This window comes from Odontesthes bonariensis, chromosome 1 (genome assembly GCF_027942865.1).
Source record: "Odontesthes bonariensis isolate fOdoBon6 chromosome 1, fOdoBon6.hap1, whole genome shotgun sequence".
NCBI lineage: Eukaryota > Metazoa > Chordata > Actinopteri > Atheriniformes > Atherinopsidae > Odontesthes > Odontesthes bonariensis.
Genome location: NC_134506.1, coordinates 33,690,431 through 33,712,446, shown reverse-complemented (window position 1 = coordinate 33,712,446; position 22,016 = coordinate 33,690,431). Strand labels below are relative to the sequence as shown.

General features: G+C 41.9%; 1 protein-coding gene across 2 annotated transcripts; it reads left to right on the top strand.

The window, feature by feature from the left end:
- The first annotated feature begins 48 nt into the window (after positions 1-48).
- cyld (cylindromatosis (turban tumor syndrome)) lies at positions 49-21,561 on the top strand. Of its 2 annotated transcripts, XM_075464846.1 has the most exons (17): positions 49-393; positions 1,347-1,889; positions 3,793-4,092; positions 6,266-6,371; positions 7,159-7,254; positions 7,796-7,912; positions 12,726-13,114; positions 13,864-14,029; positions 14,129-14,270; positions 14,391-14,513; positions 14,727-14,818; positions 15,074-15,140; positions 17,236-17,368; positions 17,903-18,011; positions 18,242-18,360; positions 18,691-18,907; positions 19,299-21,561. In XM_075464846.1, the coding sequence occupies exons 2-17, from the start codon at positions 1,398-1,400 to the stop codon at positions 19,481-19,483; spliced, it is 2,853 nt and encodes a 950-aa protein (XP_075320961.1). In that variant the 5' UTR covers positions 49-393; positions 1,347-1,397; the 3' UTR covers positions 19,484-21,561. The 2 variants fall into 2 exon arrangements, with proteins under 2 accessions (XP_075320961.1, XP_075320972.1); XM_075464857.1 differs by lacking the exon at positions 7,796-7,912.
- The last annotated feature ends 455 nt before the right edge of the window (positions 21,562-22,016 follow it).

Sequence of the window (22,016 nt, the reverse complement as noted above, 5' to 3'; positions counted from 1 at the left end):
AGGGGTGATTGACCAATGTGTGTCATAGAGCGCAACAACGTCACACGTTAACTGTGGTGAGGTCGTCTCCTGTAAATAATAAAACGCACAGATGCAGCGGTACACCGTATTATATCACGTATTTATTTATTTTGGATAGCTTTATCTAAATGCTATTAGCACACTTTAGAAGATGGCAGTGCTCTGCCAGCCTGCTCACAGCTAACCAGCTCGCAAGTCTTAGTTTGGCGAGACACTAAGTTGGTTAAAAAGCTAGCATTTGCTAGCCATCTAGCTAATCAGAGGTTATTACGGCAGGAATATATCTTGTCTTTAGAAGCAGCTGTCAAACTGGGATGGGCTTATGAAATGACAGTCATCCATAGCCTCTAATTGACCCGACGTGTATCAAAGGTAAGCTGCTCGTCTCGCTGGTATTGAACGTAAATGACTATTTGGTACATTTTAGCCATTTGCCTCTCATAAAGGGCCTTTGACTGACAGCTTTAGCTGTGCCTCTCAGCTGCTCTAGTTGTCAACAAAAAATTGCCATTTAAACGAGTCATAATATTGCTTTGTGGTTAGCCGAAATCCAAAGCTAAATAAATGTCGTGTTCAGCCAGCGCGAGCACATGTCATGTCGAAATAACTTTCAGTTGTCTATTTATGTTTTTTCTTAATCCTGCACAAAATTGTCTTAGTAGGCTACCGTGTTTTTGAATTCATTATTGAAAACGACAGCGTTTTAAAGAAGTTGATATTGTAATTTGTATCTGCTGTCATCACTGCAACAAATGACGGATGTGGAAGCATTGTGAGCTCATGACTGTTACATCTGAAGTGCGATCAGGGGAAATCCACCCGTCTGACAGGAGTCCTGCCCCGAGTGTCAGAATAAGTCAACTGTCTGCTCACTGTCTGTTTTTAGTACATTCAAATAATCGGAACTGAGTATTTACCCACGAGGTCTTGTTAAATTTACAAGTTACATATAAATATTATGTTGTGAGTAGTGTTGCTACAATATTGAAATCTCACCTTGTACATTCCATGTTTTACATTTACTTATGTTACACCTGTTGTGGTATTCAGTCGCTTTGTTTGCCATGCTGTAAAGTGTTACAGCCATTTCAAACAAAAGCTTACAGATTAATGAGACAGAGATAATACGTTCCTTGTGTTTCTTTGCATTTTTACAAAGTTTCCTTTACTCAATTATTCATTGGCCATTTCAGGACAGTCTTTAGAGGGATTTTTGTTATATTTACATTACAGTAACTTTGCTGGTGTATTTTCTTTCATGAGAAAGTTCTTTAATGTCTTGGCTTGAATCTATTTAAAGCCATGCTTGTTATGTTTTGCTTCAGACCGCCGGTCAAGCTTGCCTTGGCGCTGGACCTCCTGCCTACCATGCAGGCATGAGCTCTACCCTGTGGAGCCAGGAGAAGCCCAGCGGGGGCTTCAGGGAGGACTGGCGCTTCTACATGGTCGTGAAGGAGTGTACTGTGGAGAAGCCGCCCCAGAAGACCCTAAGGATCCCCCGTGGGAGTCTTGGCCAGGCCTGCCAGGAGCGCAACAGCCTCGGACGAACGCTGCCCCCATGTAAGGGCAAGAAAAGTCTCCGCATTCTGGACCAGACCAACGTGGTGCTGAGCCTAGATGAGCGGGACGTCCTTGAGCTGGACGAGAAGCTGGCTGAGCTGCTGTTCCCCATTACAAACTGTGAGGAACGATATGCCCTGCTCTGCGACAAGTCACGGCTACAGCGCGTCCGCGACATAGACTGTGGTTCCAAGGTGCGCGTCCAACTTCGCTCAGGAGATGAACCGCTGCCCGGTGTGGTCCGTTTCAAAGGTTCGCTGCTTCCCGACAGAGCCCTGTCTGGAATCTGGTTTGGAGTGGAACTGCTGGTGAGAACTCACGGACACTTACTTTGTTTTTTCTCCGTAATTTGCACGAGATCCCCGCTAGAATAATACATTTCAGTATTGCCAACACTGTTAAAATTGTTTGGTTTAAATCATTTAAATATGAGGCTTAAAATTGGGAGGATTTAGTTTTTTTAAAGAAAAGAATTAAAACAATGTGCAGATGTGGAACCAAAAGGAAAATTAGCTACAAAGCAGATTGTGCCTCTATATACGTAAAGTAGCACAATGCTTCTTTTTTCGTTTTTTTTTCGGAGCGTGAATGTCTTCATTCACATTCATACACAGAAATCTGTTTCTTTTACAGCTTTTGACTGCATGCACTTTGTCTCAGTTTTGCACTTTTATTGGTTTTGGAAATTAAAAGTGAAAACATTTGCATGCCTTATTAAAAAAAGAAAATTTTTTACCAAGTCTTTGAGGCCTGTTTTGGTGACTATTCAAAGCTGTTAGTGCAGAGCTCAAAGCAGTGGTCAAATGAAAAGCTGAGTGTTCAGATCGGTGCTGCTTTTGTAAAGAGAAGCTGTTTTCACACAAAAACATCGAAAATGTTGAAGGAGAATATGTGGACAGTGTGATGCGGTCATTCTCCACAGATGCTGTCCACACAAGCATATCACAGTGGGAGGCTTTCTGCTGGAGATGTGCTCTCCTGACTGGAATTGGAGGGAGGGGGTGCAGGGAACAGGTGTCTAGAGTGTGCAGGAGGCAGCACGTGATGGATGAATTCCACTGTGGAAATCACTTTGTTTTCTTAAAGGCTCCTTATTGCGTTGATATGAACACTGCATTTGTCTGTATGTATCCACAACAGCGGGGAGCAGCATTCAGTGTCAGCAGAACGGACAAACTCTCCCCAACACACACATGCTCATTCGCACAACAGCTGCAAATACTCCAAAATAATTGCTGACACATTTATACATTGTCTGCCCCGCCGATGTTCCAGAGATTTTATTACAGGGCTGAGGGGAAAATCTCTGCTAAGAGTCCAGAGTTGTGGGCATTCTTACGTGCCGCCACTCCAGAACATCTCTGGAACATTTCAAGACCTCGGTGTGTTTGTGAAAGCAGCTTGAGTGCCACATTTTGTCACCTTGTGTATCGTGTGTGTCTGGGAATGAATGAATGAATGAAGTGCTTATTAGACCTTCGAACTTGGATTTTTTTTTGGTAATTTTCCACAGATGTGAAGTAAGCATGGCCAATTAAAGTTATTTCCAAAGACAGAGACGGACCTCAAACAGTACTTTCTTTTAGTGAAAAATAAACAAAGCTGCAGTGTTTTAACTGACATGAATAATGAGCAGATAATGACAACATTTTAATTCTGTTCCTATAATCTCAACACTGAATCAGAGTTCTTGATTTTATGCCATTCGTTCTGGGCTGTATGTACAGCACAGTAAGTAACAAAATACAAAGGGTGGCTTATTGCAGCACAATGCTGTTTTTCTTCTACCAAGTCCAGCTGTAGTCTTCTTGAGTGGGCTGATGGAGCTAAAGCATTCAAACTGTTGCTCAGTATAAATGCCATGCTGTATGTGTGAATGCTAAATGTTAGTTAGATTCAGAGCCGGCATGTAAGAAAAGGTACAAAATATCTTATAGGACAACAGCTTGTGAGAGCATCCAGTGTGTATATTTGAATGTATTTATAATGGCAGTAAGTCGAGTCATATCTTTGCTGCAGTAATCGATCAGATGATCTCACAGCCCCCAAGATCTTGACTTCCCTTTCCTTGAAGAATGCTGAGCAAGCAGCCTCCCTACCTGCCCTCCTTATAATGACAATAAGTTGCACATCTCTCTCGCCCCTGTTCGGCCTCACTCTCAACCTGCTTTCTCGTTTCTTCTTCTTCTTCTTGCTATGTTCCTGTCCCAGGAGGAGGGTCGGGGCCAAGGCTTCACGGAGGGCTCCTACCAGGGACGGCAGCTCTTCCGCTGTGAGGATGAATGTGGCGTGTTTGTGGCCCTGGACAAGCTTGAACTCTGGGAGGATGACGATGGCGAGCTGGAGGTGGATCGCGGCAGACCGCCTGAAGATGATCAGGACTTTCCTCCGCTCGAGATCAACTCTAGGGTCGTGGTGCAGACTAGAGAGGGACCTGAGAGAGGCACCATCATTTTTTGTGACCTGCTACCGGGCAACGAGAGCCTGGGCTACTATGTAGGAGTTGACATGGTAAGTTAGGCTCCTGTTAAAAAGGTTGTTGTACCCAGTACTGCTAATCTAGATAAATCATGGTTTACCAAATACTATTGGGTTTTTTTCAAGCTGCTGATTTGATTAAATAATTATTGATCAGCACAGTCCTCAGTGTAAAAACTTTGGATTTCCCAATTCAGGCTGGGAGTAAGCTGTAGCCTCAAGTGGAAGAGTTGAAGCATCACAGGGTTTCTTTCTTGAGTGGTGGTAGAAGAGAGTGGGAGACTGACAGTTGGATTGGGGCATTGTCTACAGTGATTCAGGTGTCGTACAGGTCACTCATGTGAAGAGAGAAGAGTTGTAAAGCTGCCAATTTCCTTGTTGATCTATGTTTCAACACTCACTCATGTGCATGAGCTGTGAGTAGTGACCGAAAGAATGACATTGTGAATAAAAGTGGCAGAAACTGGGGATAGGATGAGTAACTCTGTCACCCAGGAATGTCTCAGAGTTGAGTCACTACTTTTCCTCATTGAAAGGAGCCCGTTGAGATGCCTCCCGAACATGTTCAATTTGCCTTTCTGACATCTTCCATCAGAAATGTTTCAGAACAACATCCAGAAGTGTGCAACATGCGGGCTGGAGAGAGGGAGGTCTGAGGATCTCTGCTCAAGTTGTTCCCCTCCATGATCCGGCCCCGGATAAGCAGCAGAAAATGGATAGATAGATGGGTGGACATTTTTTGCAGTGCTCCCTTATCGTACTCTCTAGGGCTTCACTATGTATTGAAAATTTATCATCATCACATTATCAACATGTACAATATCAGTCTTAGAAAAGACTGCTTGCACTACAACAAATGGTGGGCTACAGCCCTTTTATTTATTTTTTTTTATATGAGATCTTTTGACTTGAAATAATAAGACAAACTCAAGCGAGCTAATGAGGGCCGCATTCCACTTAGAGGAACTTCTGCTTCATGTTCTACAACTAACCCAACTGGACAATGTCCAGAGAGTCGGGTAAGGACATCTTTTTATTTAGAGCACATTGATGATTGGTGAAGAGGCTACTATCTTATCTGTAAGATGACTGTTGTTATACTGATATCAATACTACATGCATTTAGATGTATCCACAACATTGACGAAAGCGTAGAAAGCAACAAAGAGTGTGTTGCAGCGAACACTCGTCAGCATGGACACTCACTTGATGTCAGTTCTCTGGACAGTTACCTGCTCTATTCACATTCTGGCACACACACATGAATTATTCTGTCATTTCACTTGGGAGCTGGCACGATCAGCTGTGCTCAGACGCTGGTTTCACTGATTCAGACCTTCAGACCTGTACTTTGTTAGAGCAGAGCGACAGTCCGGAAAGGCTTTGGGGTAAAATGGTAATAAATAGGTTTTAAAATGAATGATTTTACTTATCAGGTTTCTTGGGTCAGATTTTTCTGTCATGACTTGCCTGGATTTTTGTGTTTTGTTTTGTGTTCTGTTGCAAGTTAAAGGAACAAGTCTTGTTGCCGTGGCTTGCAGTAGTCGGGTCTCTATGGCTACTGTTGTCAGGCGGCAGCGGTATTGTATTCATAGTGAAATTAAAACGCATAACTGAGGCATTTGAGTGCTGATCGTTAGGCAGCAGCACCAACAGCAGCCTCAGCAGTAGCCCACTCAGTGCATCTGAGCCTCCCACACAAAGGCAAGGCAGTCACGCGGGGAGTGAGGTAAAGACTTAGTGCTGTATGACCCAACGGAATGGCAAGGGGCCAGCAGGCAGCTGAGGAGAGCCCACTGCTCTGCCTCACTATGCGTCCAGCCTCGCCCTGCCTTCTCTAGTTGTGGCACTGGCCTGAAGCTTGTCTTAGATTGTCCCTCTGGAGCAGCATCCTGGATTCCAAGCGGAGAAGGAAGAATAGTAGGATTGTGTTTTGAGATGAAGTGGAGCTTTTATGGGGGAGGATCTGAGTTGGAAGATCTGTTATTTAGCTGGTGAAGATAAGATAAACATTTTGGATTATCATTAGCACAGAGGATCACGCTTAAGCATCTTTAAGTTAAGCAACAAGACAATTGTTGTTGTTAAAGATCAGAAAGATACGAGGGGAAGCAGCACTTGGGGCACCAACACAAGTGCGTCGGCATTACAGTGATGAGAAGCGCCTGAGAGGGTTACAAGATTGTCATGTCTCCAACTCTTTTAGGACAATCCTATTGGAGACTGGGATGGTGTGTTTGACGGGAAGCTGCTGTGTGATTTTGCCAGTTTGGAGCACACTCGACTCGTCCCCATCTGTGACGTAATGCCAGGTGAGTCATCCCTTCTTTATCCCTGTTTTTTTACACCACGTCGTTCAAACTTTTCTGTTTCTGAAAACATTCCGCTGTTCCGCCCTCGGACCAGCACTGAGCTCCTTCTGAGCAGTCGGAGTTTGTGTTTTGCTTGCAATGGGAACAGAGAGCCTTTTGTGGTGATAGCTGACTTGTTTTTGAAAGTCAAGTGAGATACTCTGGCTCTTTGTTCTGCACAGTGGCATATTGATTTGTTTATGTGTGCTGCTGCCACCTCCATGACTCTCCAGGCCTGCATTCAGGAAATGGTGAACGTAGACATAGTTGGTTTAGTGAATTTGTCAACTCTCTTTAAAACCCTTCTATAGCTTTTTTCTGGATGAGCTGCTTAAAGTTTATCCCAAAACTAAATGTGCTTTGCATTTGTTTTCTAATATATTAAGCATTTGATACTTACCACTGAAAATTGCCCTTTGTAACAATCTCCTTTTGCAAATTGAAAAGCAAGTGTACTATGGTTTCTTATTTTGAGTAAATGCAATAACTTAAAGTTTTAGCCGAGGCCAAAGTTTCATACTCTAAATGAATTATTTCTACAGCTAATTAAGGTAACTGAAAGTCTTCAGACTTCTTATTAAATGTTTGAATGTGTTTAGTAAACTGCACTGACAAACTTATAACCTTAAACAAAAATTATGGAAGATTAATCTTCATCTTCTTGTTTTCTGGAGACATGTAATGCATGCCACTTAAACCTGTGCAGACAGCGGTTTTGTGCCTCTAATGTGAATCTATTTCTGGGCAGAATATTCCATGCAGGACCAAAGGGTGCAGAAGCACAGTTTTGCCCCCAGAGGCAGCGACAAGTCGTCCTCTGGCCAAAGCAAACCAAAGAGCAAAGGTACTGCACTGTTGTTGTGGTGCTAAGCTAACTGACAGATCTAAGGCTTTGTGTGATTATGATTGCTAAAGGGGCATCCCATCAAAATTGCCTGGTTGTGGCTGTTGCTATGATTCTCCTGAAGAATTTTACTTTTCACAATTTCTACAGATCTTTGCACATATATGTCCTTTACAGACAACTCCTGAAATGAAACCTGTGACATTTTAGGCAGGCAAAGCGACAAGTAACAACCCACACACCACTTTTGATGGGATGTCATGTTAACGGAGAGCAAGAGAGGGTTTAATTGCCTTCTTTTTACATAATGTATGAGTGATTCTTGTATCGGCAACTATGATTTGATGGGAATGCAATCTTTGCTTGCTGTGACCGTTCTTGTAAATGTTCTTAAATCTTTTTTTTCCCTTTTGTTCCCTGTTAAAGCCTAATATAGGACACACACTTTACATACATTAAGCTTATCTCTGTGTGTGTGTTTTTTTTCTTTTCTTTTCTTTTTTTTCTGTTTCTTTTTCCTATGTATTTGTGTTACTTGCAGGATTAAGTCATCAGTGTGGCAGTAGAAGCAAGTCTGAATTTTACTATACTTTAAATGGCAGCTCTCTTGATCCCCCTGCTCAGCCCAAATCCAAAAGCACATGGTACATTGATGAAGGTAAAACTGGTACTCATGGGATGTCAACCATCTTACCGGCAAGCTCCTGTTCACAACAAGCTAGCTTTGATTGATTCCTCCTGGGCTAATTCTATCCCACAAGACTTATTCATTCTGGTACGGTGCCCTTTTCTAAATGAAAGTGTCCTAAAATGATCAACACCATACACAGTTGTGTCAGTCTTTTGGAAAATTCTCTCGCCGTACCTGCTCGAACATGTGTAGCTTATCTATTTTTTCCCTTTTTAATCAAGTGAGAATTTTGTTTGAATTTTGATCAAGACCGAAGGTTTCTCATGAATGTAAAACATAAGCGATGAGTTGGTGTTATACAAAGAATGTTCTCCAGACTAAATTTATATGAATGCTTTTATCAACCGCTTGGAATTAGATTTAATTAGGAAACACACCATGTCATTATATTGATATTGGTTCATATTAAATCTGTGAGTAGTTTATTTAATGACAAATTTTATTATAGATTCACAGTCATTATTCAAAGTCAGGCACTGTGCAAGAAGACATCAATATGTAATAATTCTTTAGTGATTGATCTTCATTTTACCCTTTAGGCAGCAATTAATGGAGTCGGCCGTCCTCACAATGCTGGTTAAAAAAAAAAAAAAAAACGGCACCAACATGACTCTTCGTATCCTTGAGCAAAAATAGTGGGTTAAAAAGAAGCTACATTTTAGATTCACTAAAATGTATTCAAGAAAGAAGCAAGGCTCATTAATCTGGTTTACAATTATTATAAAAACTTGTTCTCTTTAGTGAGATTACAACAGCAAATGTAAAGCTGGGCATCTTAAATGCCGACTGTAGACAGTTAAAAAGATACAAGTGGAGTGTTTGTGCCATTTGACTGTTGGCTTTCAACGTTTGTAATGCAGAAAAGGAAACCTGAGGGGGTGGCACGTTGACACGATATCTGAGGTGGTGTGGAGTGACACGTTTGTAGAAAGAGAACTGTGTTTTCTCTGTGAGGTAGATGACTAAAATGCTTCAGGAAAAAAGTACCAGAGTGGGTTTGTCTTACCGTCCCAAAAACAAAATCTAAAATCACAAGAAGATCAGGACAAAAAGAAGTCGTTTGCTTTCCATCTGATTTAGCTAAGCTAGTGGAAAAATTCGAGTTCCTCGCAAAATCTATTCAATTTCTCACGAGGACGATGTGAGGTGCGGCGAACTCTAAGTTTGTACCTGCCGTAAAATTTTCAGAGTAGAAGCCCAGCAAGTGGTTTGTTACAGTAGCTTGCTATAAAAACCTTTCCACTCGTCTTGTCCTTCATCACCATCTAAGTGTTATATTGTTGCTGCACGGCGTTATGGGTTCTTGTTGTTAAAAGCTTTTAATAATGCTCCGATTTGCAAATCAGTCCCTCGCTGTCTTTATTTTTTGCTGCAGGTTCAGTTGTTAAATTCAGATTTTCATAAACGACAGTTTGCATGCAAGAGCATTAGTAAAAGTTTCAGTTGCTGGTGTCAGCATTGACAGATTCATTCAGCGCATTGTCACATTGTTTTTGGTTAAAGTTGGTGTACAGGTGCACGTTGGATTTTTTTTGTTCTTATTTTTGGAAATCCTTCTGCTCATGTCATTGCCAGCTTGTGACAGTTGTGAGGCAACAGTGTTTTAGCCAGTGGCTGATATTTTTACCACAAATGTGACGTGCAAGCTCTGAAATTTGGATTGAGTAAACCTGTAGGTGCACAGTGCAGATGACTGTGGTATCAGCTGCCACAGCAGAACAAAAAAAGGCTGCACCAGTGTTTCAGCACTACTTCATGTTTTCTCTTTCTCTCTGCAATCAGAAATGCTGACACGCTGGTTTCACAACTGCTTACTCATCCTGTGATATTATGATTGTTGTCCTCTTCCTCATGGTCTCTTTTAACATTTGGGGCAGTTCTGGTGCAGTTCTGGTGCTTTCATTATGTCATGAAGTCAGCAGAATACAACATTTTTTATAAATATATTCTTTAGTTTTTATTGTAAGGTAAACAAGGACTCATGTTACTGTGTCAAGACAGTTCAGTCAGCTCTAGTTATCCTGTATCATTCTTTTCAAAAGTTAGATTTCAGAGTAAAAAACCTATAAAACAGTGATGCAACAAGTCAGCTTTTGAATATGAACTGGTAATGTTTAATTCCAAGTAGTAAAAAAATTAAACATAATTAAAGAATTACAAATTTCTTACAGCTTATTTTTTAAGTAGTTGTGTATAATGTATCCAAGGTGCTTATTCGGGTGAAATCTGTTGACATCAGCTGTTAAACTGTTCAGGCTCGATACTTGATTTAGCTGATGTTCTTCGTTTAATTTCGGTTTGTAATTTCACACGGCGTTTTAACTGCAAGGAGAAGCAGAACCGTACTATTAGAGAATCCTTTCACTGGCTTCTCACTTCTGTCACAGGTGACCTGTAAAGTTCCCGTTTTCAGCTCGTTCATTCTAAGATTTGCATAAGATGCTATTTTTAGAGACGTGCAAGATTTCAAATTCTATTTAAATCATGAAAATCTGCAGTCATAGTTTCAGGAAATTGTTTGGTAGCCAAAGGATTAACTGAAATGTGTTGTTAACTGACTCGTTTCACACATACTTTTGAAATGACCTGTTTAAAAAAACAAAACAAGTACAAGCAGGTTGTCAATTCACAACCTGCAACAACACATATTGATGTTTATTTCAATTCATCACATGGTGAAAAGAGTCTGTGCAACATCTCAGCTGAGGGCATTTTCACATTTAAGCAAATACAGAGAATTGCTCCCTCACAAATGAAGACTTTTTCCACATAAAAATCTCTGAGGCACATGTGTGGATTGTTTTGACCCACGGTACACTTTACAGTATAGCCTGTAGCAGTATGATCTGTTTTCATGATCTTTTAAGTTTGACATATTTTGATGTATTCCAAACATCTGTTTTCGATTTGATAAAAACAGATAAAACATTTAAGATATCCCATTTAGTTTTCAGATCCTGTCACAACAGTCGCAGCTGAGCTCTGGTGAATCCTACTCCTGTCAGGCGTCATTGCTTCTGCAGCATGTCTAACATGTTCGACTCCAATCCTGTGACTCCCTAAAATGGCTACCTTCTCCTGGCTTTCCAGTGTCTTTTGAGGTCCAAAAAGTCCTGCTTTTTTAACTTTAATACAGTTTAACAGTTTCTAAAGGGTCTGGATCGACAGACGAAACTGCTCTCATGGCCTGTAATACTGCAAAAAATATTTATTTATTTCTCAACAACTATGACCTCCATAGCAGATTTTCAAACACTGAAAATCCTGAAGAAACATGGCATTTTTAGACTGAATTAAAGTTTCTACAAAGGAACCACTGTCATTCACCAAAACAAGAAAGAGGCTGAAATGGACCCGGTAGTATCTATGTTGGAGTAAAGTTTCGAGACCTCATGCTCAAAGCAGTGTGTTTATGCTCCTATTCAAAATTGCTGAAAGCATGCGTCTTCAGTGCGTAACCACAACATGAGGAACAAGATAAGTGATGGTTTGGAGGTGTTTCGCTGCAGGCAAACTTGGTGAGCTTAAAGCAACACGGGTAGCTCACCGTCTTGCATTGTCATGCGATATTCTGTTCAACAATTGCCTTGAACACACCTCTAGGCTGTGCAAAAACTACTTGGAGAAGAAAGAGAATAATGCCACGTTATCAGTCATATTATGTCCACCTAAGTCACCCAAACTGGGACCAAAGAGTTTAAAACCTTTAGAAATATGGAACAGAAATAAATGCCAGGATGATGAGTTTGTAGAGCTGTGAGCCGATTTTGCTGAGGCAAAGATCTCAGGTCAGTAACATTGACAAATTTATGTTGACACAAGTGCTGTTTTAGCTTTTCCCAGCAGTTTTACATGATCATGAAATTTGCTTAAACTAAAGCAGCGCTGCAAAACAAGAACTTTTTTTGGCTATATTCATACTTTTCCAGGGTGTGTTTTAAAGGGACACACTGCTTTTTTAAGTTCTCAGTTGCAGGCTTACATTGAAATAAAAACCAAGCCATGAGGTCAAGAACACTGTCTGTACACATAGATTTTAAGCAGGATACAACAATGATTCTGCAGTGTTAAAAGTGCCCAGAGGCATGGTAACAGCCATCGTTAGAGAACTGAAAACGGTGGGGGGGAGTAGCTCGGGCAAACAGAACTCTGTGGTCACAGGGATTGCTTTCAAGGGAAAGGTTAGCCCAGCTTGTAGCATGATGATTTCCAAAGGTGCTGTAACCACATACTAAGTGAAGAAAGTAAATACTGTAAAACTAAAAAGAAAACTATATTGTCTTTGTGAAAATGCACATGTTTGTTCATAAGGAAAAAAGACTTTTCAGTGCGTGAAACTTGAAATGGGCAGAAAACGTTTTTTGCGGTTCCTGTCCTTTATTTCATGTTCATTGCACATTAATATAAAATAGGCTTTCCACCTGAGCTGCAGGCCTGTGTCGGCAAACATGGTGAACCAGTCAGATGAGTCGGCCCACAGTAAGTAGTCGTCCAGGTATTGTTTGCAGTGGCTAGGTGTGTCCCAAGGTGAGTGGGGGAAAAAAATGTGTCTAAATGATCTCGTGTGAAAGCGCCCTAAGATGCTGAGACTCAACACGATGTGAAACCATCTGCTGACCTCCAGACATTTAAGTTCTCACATTGCAACTGACTGCTTACCAGATGAGATGAGTAAAAGAGAGTTTGTTAGTTTATTCCATAAATACATCTCTGTGTTGATGAGGACGGCCTACATGCGGTGAGATATGTAAAGTTTTGGTTTCTCGCTTCTCCCCTGCAGTTGGAGAGGACCCTGCCAAGTCTCTTACTGACACGCCCCCCGACTTCAACCAGTCCTCCCCACCCTCCAGAGCCCCTCCCTCTTCCTCGCTTTCCAGTGACAACAAGTTCCACTCGCTGCCCTTCAGCTTGAACCGCAAGACCGGGCCCATTGACAGCATGAGTCATGGGCCCCTCTCCCTCTCTGTCCAGTCTGTGATGGGAGAGCAGCCCGAGCCCCCGTCGCCTGCTGCCCCTCCCTCGCCTCGGCCTCCAACGCCTCCTCGGGGGCAGCCGGGTCTGGAGGTGGGCTCTCTGGTGGAGGTGAAGGAGAACCCCCCTCTGTGCGGTGTCATCCGCTGGGTTGGTCTGCCCCCTGGCCTGCTGGAGCCTTTGGCTGGTCTGGAGCTGGTGAGACGCCACAGCGACGTGAACTTGGAGATTAGATTAAGATAGAAAGATAGAGACACCTGTTGCCTGCTCTTTTTCATTGTCACCTTCAGTTAGCTTTTGACACATATCAAATGCTTACATGCTGCTGCTGCTATTGCTGGCTTTGACAGACATTCCTGAAAATGAAGTTCGTTTGGACTCAGTGTATTATTTATTCAATTATTCCGATAGATGAGCTGTATGGGTAATAAGTGGACACATCTCGTCATGATGATTGTCTTGCTTTCAGTGAGTAGTCATAAGAGGCAGAAAGCAGTCACAACTGTTTTTGGTTTTTTTTTTTTTTTTTATCACCACCTTATGCTTCCGTTATGAAACATTTTGTAATAGGTAACGTTACAACTAGCTTCCTTAAATCTGCATGAAGGCAGAAAAAAGACAAACTGCGGCTTTGCAGGGGGTTTTGTCTCAACACATTTATTCTAAGCTCAGCTCAGTGACTTCCTGATTTCTCTCCTGGTTTGTTTGGCAACTTGACGTTGATGGCAAACGTTGGGGAAGCCCCATCTCTGAACAAGCAAATTTCCCGAAGTGTTTAATTTTTCCTGTAATAATAGTGCTTTATCAACGTCTGTCTGCTATTGGCCAAAGTTGAAGGTAAAAACTACAAGCTGTTGATAGAACTTAAATGTTTTGAAAAAGCAGAAGAAAAATTAAAGTGGTGCTTCGTAGTAATGAGATCCCATGTTCTAAACCTTTTCTTTCAGGAAGAAGAGTGCCCCGGTTGCACTGACGGCACCTTCAAAGGCACTCGGTACTTCACCTGCCCACCCAAAAAAGCTCTGTTTGTGAAGCTCAAGTGCTGCCGGCCTGATTCCCGCTTCCCGTCCCTGCATCACTCCTCCAACCCCATAGAGCGCTGCAACTCCATTGGTGAATCAGCAGGTTTATTAATGATTGATTTTGTTAGATTAACTATTGTTTCCCTTTATCCTTGAGTTTACACCTATGATGTGTGTGTGTTTTCTGTAGCATTTGGAGGTTACTTGAGTGAGGTAGTACACGAGAACACGCCTCCACGCACAGAGAACGATGGTCTGGATGTCATGGTGGGAAAAAAGAAAGGCATTCAGGGCCACTACAACTCCTGCTACCTGGACTCAACCCTTTTCTGGTCAGTGCTCACTCAGTCATGAATGCATCTTTGGACTCCGATCATATTGATCCTTATCGGCCAGTGGATGCTGTTTTGAATTTGAATCTGAATCTCTGTGCTGTTTGTTCTGCTCTGCAGTCTTTTCTCCTTCAGTTCTGTACTGGACACTGTTCTGCTGAGGCCCCGATCGAAGACTGACGTCGAGTACTACAGGGAGACCCAAGAGCTGTTGCGCACAGAGATAGTCAACCCCCTGCGCATGTAAGGCTTGGTACATGCTGCTGCAGCTTTCTGACGTTATACTTGGACTGTTTTTTTTTTTTTTCAAATACTTTAAGCTCATTCATTTCAAAATAGAAAGCAGTTAGAAAGCAGGTGCAGTTTTATTTATCCATGTATTAGTAGAGCTGATAGCACTGAATCATACATGGCAGCTTAACTTGCTTGTGACCTCCCCCTATCTTTGTCCCTCAGACATGGGTACGTTTGTGCCACTAAAGTGATGAAACTCAGGAGGATCCTGGAGAAAGTAGAAGCTGCCTCTGGGTTTACCTCTGAAGAAAAAGGTCCACCTTTTCCCTGTCCTCATTATTATGCCCACTTCCTGATGATTTCTCAACACTTTTTATTTTATTTTTTTATTTTTTTTATCACATCCTTCCTGAGAATGTGAATTTCTGTTAGATCATTGAAAAGAAGCTGTTTTAACCTACGAAGCGCATTATTTGACACTTGTTTATACAGTTACTGGCAGCACCTGCTCAGCACCTGCTCGGGTATATCACCTCAAATCTCTTTTCATTTCACACTTTGCACTGCAGATCCTGAGGAGTTCCTTAATATCCTTTTCCATCACATATTGAGGGTGGATCCATTGCTCAAGTTAAGGTGAGGGAGAACTGAGTTTGAATGTTGTTCAGCATATCATAGCTCTCGTTTTCAGTTTCTGGAAGGGTTGAGGTTGCAATATTAGTCAAACGGTTTATATTACACGGTGTCATGAATATGTCCCCTTAAAGTCAAGTCATTAGCAAACTGCAAATAACATTCCAAACCGCAGCCTGCAGCCCGTCCTTTTCTAAACCTGAAATATGTAGATCTGAGCTCACAGTTTCACTGAGGGTGGGACTGTGGTTTGAATAGTTGGAATTTTTATTTTTTTAGTCCTATTTTGAAAATTAGTGTTACAGTTGTATTTAAAATGAGCATGGTTAATGGCTCAGGGAGTTGTATGCCACCATTCCTGTCTATCGTGCAGACTTGCACATCTGTAAAGCCATCACAGATAAGGTTACCAAGGTTAACACTTTAAGCGTCGAGTGTTTATAAATTCGAGGGTTTTATTTCCAATTTAAAATCATTAGTCAGTTATTTAGAAGTCTTGGAAGTCTTAACCTGAAGTCACCACAGAGGTGCTACGGCAAGTGTCCCAGTTGGAAGTTTTTCACTGTCTCCTTTTTTTCAGATTAAAACTTGTACTATACTTTTAGAATTTCTTCCATGAAAATGTGTTTAACTTGTGAGGAGCTGAGGGATATGGGATTTCCATGGTGTTGAAAGCCAAAAGGTGCTGCAGACAAAGGGTTTCTCCCTCCTTTTGGGGATTGCACAGCTCTGAATATTTTTCCACTTCAACAACTAGTCTTTCCTCTTCCATAGTTAGAAGCATTCATGGAGAACAAGAAGTGAGGAGGGGAAGCTGCTGTAGTGGCCGAGGCTGCAATCATTTTCTATTATTTGACTGTAGGAAAGTCCCCAGTTTATTTAAAGATTAATTAACAGCATAAGTATACGGTATGGAAAATCAGTTTCCCAAAGAATCAGATGACATTTAAGAACATGCGGAGAGCAGATGTTGGTATTAAAAAAGTACTTTTTACTTATGGATTCCTTCACATTAGAAGTCTTTGCTCGTTCTGTCGCTCACTGAACAGACGGCACATAATTTGGTCCAACCAGCTGCTGCAAGTTGAATTGTGAACCTGTATTGTGATTGCTATAATGCACTAATACAGGGTGTCCTTCTTTGTGCTTGAATTAAAAAAGGTCTTGGTCTGCATCAGCACATTGTTGGCACACAAAGTAGGTGGAGTCTGCTCACCTTTTTAAACATCATATCAGCGGGAGCACATACCAGATGCCCCGCTCAGATAAAGCGGGGCCAGCAGCGTATATACATCGACTTCGACATATGGCTGATGGAAACACAGCAGAGTTGTTTTGATGCAAAGCATCAGTGTAGCCTTAAACGGGTGAATGAAGTCGGTGAATCTGCTGAATATGTTTAATTCCAAGCTGTGCATTAAGCAGCGGGTGATTGCAGGAAACTTTTTCTCTGTGGCACATTTATCTAGTCAACAGCTAATGACACAATAAGCCTTGATCGCCCTGACAGATCGTCCCCATTTTTAAGTTGACGCCTCCCTCCGTCGGTGAACATTTTTCCCTTCATTTAATAGATATACACCTCCCTTGCTGCTCATCGTCACCTTTACTGGCTTATGCTTTGACAACAGGAAAAAGTACGGAGCGCTGTCTCCCACAGCAAGTAATGAAGCTTTGTTTAAAAGGGTGCTACCTTTTTCACTTAAATGCTTTAAAAAAAGTTGCTTAAAGTGTCTAAAAAAGTCTTAAAGTCACTAAATATAACTGGAGACATAGTAACCAAAATTCTTACCTCCGGTGCGGGTTTATGTATTTATCCAGTTTGTGTGCAGTAAGAGGACACAATGCAATGTGTGTGAGGTAGAGAGGAGCAGGGGGCTGAATCGAACCACTGCACTAGTTCATTAATTCAATTCCATTCCATATGTTCTGAGAGGGAGAAGGTACAGGGCATTAATTAATGTGAACATGGGCCCTACAGAGGTAGCTCCTAAAAATCTGCACATTGTGTACCTGTCTTGTCTTTGACCATGAAGAAATGAAGACGTTTGTAAGCTGGAGAGGATAAATAAAGCAAGACTTTCTTGTTATTTACCAGGTCAGCCGGTCAGAAGGTGCAAGACTGTTACTTCTATCAGATCTTCATGGATAAGAAGGATAAAGTTGGAGTTCCCACCATTCAGCAGCTCCTGGAATGGTCCTTCATCAACAGTGACCTGAAGTTTGCTGAGGTGAATTTTATTCAGTCAGAACTTTTTTTTTCTTGGTACAGGTTAGCCTGATTGAACATTTTGTGGTGGTTAGCACCGTCGCCTCACAGCAAGAGGGGTTCCAGGAACGATTTCCCGGCTAGGGCTTTTCTGTGTGGAGTTTGCATGTTCCCGTGTATGCGAGGGTTCTCTCCGGGCATTCCAGCTTCCTCCCAATGTCCAAAAATATGCACGTTGGGTTAATTGGTGACTCTAAATTGACCCTATGCCTCCCAGAGTATGGATGGTTGTGTGTCTCGTTCGTCCTGTGTGGCCCTGTGATGGACTGGTGCCCAATGACAGCTGGGATAGGCTCCAGCCCCGCCTGCGACCCTAAATGGGAGAGATATATATATATATGTGTGTGTGTGTGTATATGTATAGAAAATGAATGGATGGATGAACATTTTGTCACATATCATATGCCAACAGTTTTCATCTCCGATGTGCTTTGTTATTATGTCCTTGCTGTTTGTTACAAAGTTCCTAACTTTCTCTTGTTTCCTGACTCCCAAGGCTCCCTCCTGCCTTATCATCCAGATGCCCCGCTTTGGCAAGGACTTCAAAATGTTCAATAAGATTTTTCCCTCCTTAGAGTTGGATATCACAGACCTTCTTGAAGATAGTGAGTTGTAGCTACTATTTTATTTTTATTTTTTTTTCAGTCTGTCACTGTGATGTGTCTGATCTGTGGTGGATCAAAGATGTGTGGCATTTGGTAATGAAATTCCTCTGAGCTGTCACTGGAGCTCAGCTGAGATGCAGGAGGCAATTTTTCAACTTGGTCAACTTTTTAAAGACCTTCACAACGGCAGGGTTTCCAGCAGTGATAAAGGTTTGTGTTTTCTTATCCAGCTCCGAGGGAATGTCGTATCTGCGGAGGCCTGGCTCTCTACGAGTGCCGAGACTGTTATGAGGACGGGGATATCACCGCTGGCAAGATTAAACAGTTCTGTGAAAAGTGCAATACACAGGTAAACAATAGAGGGCATTATTGCAGCATCAGTTCATCAAAATAAGCTGTAAAATCAGTGTCAGAATCATCCATTTGGTGGCGCCAAATCCAAAGAAATCCCATTCTCTCAAAGAGGGAGATCTGTGACAGAGTACCGTCTCCGACAGAAGACACACTCTAGTTTTCACTCACAAATATTAATTTCATATTACCTAAAATACTTTTATTTCATGTGATCACCCATTTGTATGCATTTATCATCTTTTTTTTACATTATTATTATTATTATCATCAGCCCACAGTAACCAATCCTTTGTGTGATGGTTTATATTTACACCTACTCCTTTAGGTGCACCTCCACCCGAGGAGGAAAGCCCATCGACACGGCAAACTGTCCGTCCCTAAAGAGCTACAAGAGGGTATGGGGCGTCAGGGCAGTTTTCCCCGTCAGAGAATGGAGCTGTTTGCTGTGCTGTGCATCGAAACCAGTCACTACGTGGCCTTCGTCAAGTACGGGAACGCAGATTCGGCCTGGCTCTTCTTTGACAGCATGGCTGACCGTGACGGTGGGTGTCCAGACCATATGAGATCAGGTTTCTTATCAGTTTAATCTCTGAAATGAAGTTGGAAATATCTAGCATTGCAATGTGTGACATGAAACACAGTGGAATGGTAAACAATATTTAAATTTTTTCTTGACTTGCGAGACAAAATCGGAGAACTAGAGCTACAACTAGGTAGTGTTTTTCTGACATTTGAATTACATGATTTCTTTGACATCATATTTATCAACGAAGTGAATAATTTCAGATGTTTAAAAGCATACTTGTGTAGCTCACATAAGTAAGTGCATTAAATCAGTCAAATAGTATCCCAAGTACTTAGAATCGGTGAACTATTATGTATGCACCGTGGCCACGGTGTTGTTCTTTAATGACGGTGGCTGTGGTTTTGCAGGAGGGCAGAATGGTTTCAACATACCGCAGGTGTCTCCCTGTCCGGAGGTGGAAGCCTACCTGAAAATGACTCCAGAGGAGCTGCACACACTTGACCCCAAGAGCATGCAGGGCCAGGCGCGGCGCCTGCTCTGCGATGCCTACATGTGCATGTACCAGAGCCCGACCATGAGCCTGTACAAGTAGAACTCTCTCCCCAAACCCTTAACCCTTCCACCCCTGCCCCTCAGCCTCTCCACCTCTGCCTCCCCCCCCAGGGCAGTTGATTCCTGGAAAGACCAAAAAGTGAGAGATAAACTAACTGAAGAGGATCCGCCTGCCAGCAGGGGCGCTGTCCAGAGTGAATCTCTTCACCCCAACTCTCCTTAATGCCTGAGATGGAAGAGAGCGGGAGAAGCCTGTTTGCACTGTGCATTAGTTGAAGTGTTGTGTTCTTTATGTAGTCCTTTGTAGCTTTCCTGTGTCTCACAGCTGAGCATCGGTGGTGGTCAATGAAGCAAAGGTAGGCATTATGAGGATTCACTCCCTGTTTAGGGAGGAAGGAGATGACTGACGGGAGGGCACGCTGCGTCGCAGTGGCTGACAAAACATGTGCAGCAAAAACAAGACGAGCTTGTGGGAGGACCCTACTCACCTCATTTACCTTAAGAAAAGAGGAGTCCTGCTATTCTTAATCACTGTAAAAGATGGGAGCTTTCCATAATGCACATTAAGGAAGCAACACAGCGCGCAAACCTTATCCAACCTTTATGTGCAGTTCTAAAAACTTGTGTAAATCTCCTAGTAGCATAGATTTCTCCGGGTAGTAACATCAACAGTATAGATGTCAACCAGCTGTGCAGCCGCATTAAGACCAGACTATTCTGCTCTTTGTGAACTGGTTTGCGTATTTCCTCATCACGCTGTGAAAATGTCTTTACAGTATATGTTTTGCAGAATAAGATGTAGCCATTGTAAAAGTCTCACGTTTCTCCTTATACTCGCTCGACCAATGCTGCACTTTTTGCTCAATTCCCAAGTGGACCTATCAGGAAACATTTAGGTTTTGTTTTTTTTCCCCCCCTCCCATTTGAAGTCACAGAGAGTGCTAATTTGTCAGTTGGGAGACATCAGAGTTTTGTTACAGAATACAAATTTGCTCCTCTGCCGTAGCTGTAAAGAATGGCCTGCATTGCTAATGCAGAGTAGATGGCAGATAAATGCATGAAGGGAGACTGGTACAATGGCTTCTGTTGTAAAGCTGGTTGGTGGAGCAATCCATGCCTTCATAGGGTCAATGAGGTGAAAAACTGGAAAAGTCCGGCTGTTTTTCTTTGAGGGTGTGATGTGAAGAAATGCAACCTCTCGCTCATTGTGTTGATGAGTACATTTAAATGATGTTTTATGTTTACAAAGCCTTTTCTCTGCCCGTCCTGGCAGATCGGAATTCTAAGAGTAAGTATTGACTCTCGCTGCCTTTCATGAAAGTGTAACATGCAATATTTCCAGCCTGGCACCAGATAACAAAACAATTGTGATCAAATATTATTTATTGTAATGTAATCGTACCACAAAGTCATCTGAAATTTAAAAGGAAGTGAAACAGGGTTGATGATACTGTAAGGTTTGGGTACTCCTTGTCCTCTTTCACTGTATATTTATGTTGTCTTAAAGCAACTACTGAATGTTAATAGTGACCTGTTGCAGTTAACAAAGGATGGCAAATGAAGAGGCACAAGGGCGGTAACCTCGGGGCATCGTATGTATGTATTTAAAGAAAAACATTTATTACAAGAATAAAACATACTCTTCAAGTCCATTATATTCCAGTTTTACAGAGAACCAAAAGCATACAGATTTATATGTGAGGAAGTCGTTGATTTTAACACATCACACAAAACTGGTTAAAATCAACAAACTAAAGACATTGGTATCAGCATTACGTATATCTATTTTTGCTAAGATTAATCGCATCTTAATGGTGGAATTTAGATGTCAGTTGAAAGTACATGTGTAAGGGCCTTTTCTAAATTGCTGATCCGTTTTGCTCTGTGGTCATTTCCACTGTTGCAGGGATTCTGACTGAACTTTTTCTGCACTGCTGGGGCTTGTCACCGACTGGTGTCTCAGAACAGAGGACGGGTTTTTGTGATGCGTGTACTTTTTCTTTCATTTTTTTTCTTTCTGTTGCATCTGTACAGTGTAGACATATGTAATGGGTGGAGAATTAATGTCAGTGATGTTCCTGTAAATGTTAACAAAAATAAAGCCCATTTTGAAGGGTACACACTGCATGGGTGCATTTAAGAATGCTCACATCGTGGGGAAGTGGTAGATCTTTGTGTTCTGAGGTGAGTATCAAGCATTTATCTGCAGGTGCTTTGGTTTTAGGGAAGTCTGTGTGCCTTCAGATTATGTCACGCTGACTTATTTAGACGAGACTTTTTCTCAGTATTTTAAATATTTTCTCAGCAAGTGGCATGGTGTTGAAAGGCAAATTCATAGTCATTCTTCTTATACTTATATAGTCACTAATGAGGCCATGAAAATTAGATTGTAGATACAAAATGCAAATGTTGAGTAACCGCAGAATAAAAACACATTTTGATTTCTGATGTCGAAGAGTAACAAGTCATTCCGACAGGACGCACGGCTTAAGAGCTACTCCGAAGAGGGCCACTGAAGAGCAAATTTTCACCACCAAAAACAATTTATACTTCAAAATGTGTGTTGCTCCGTG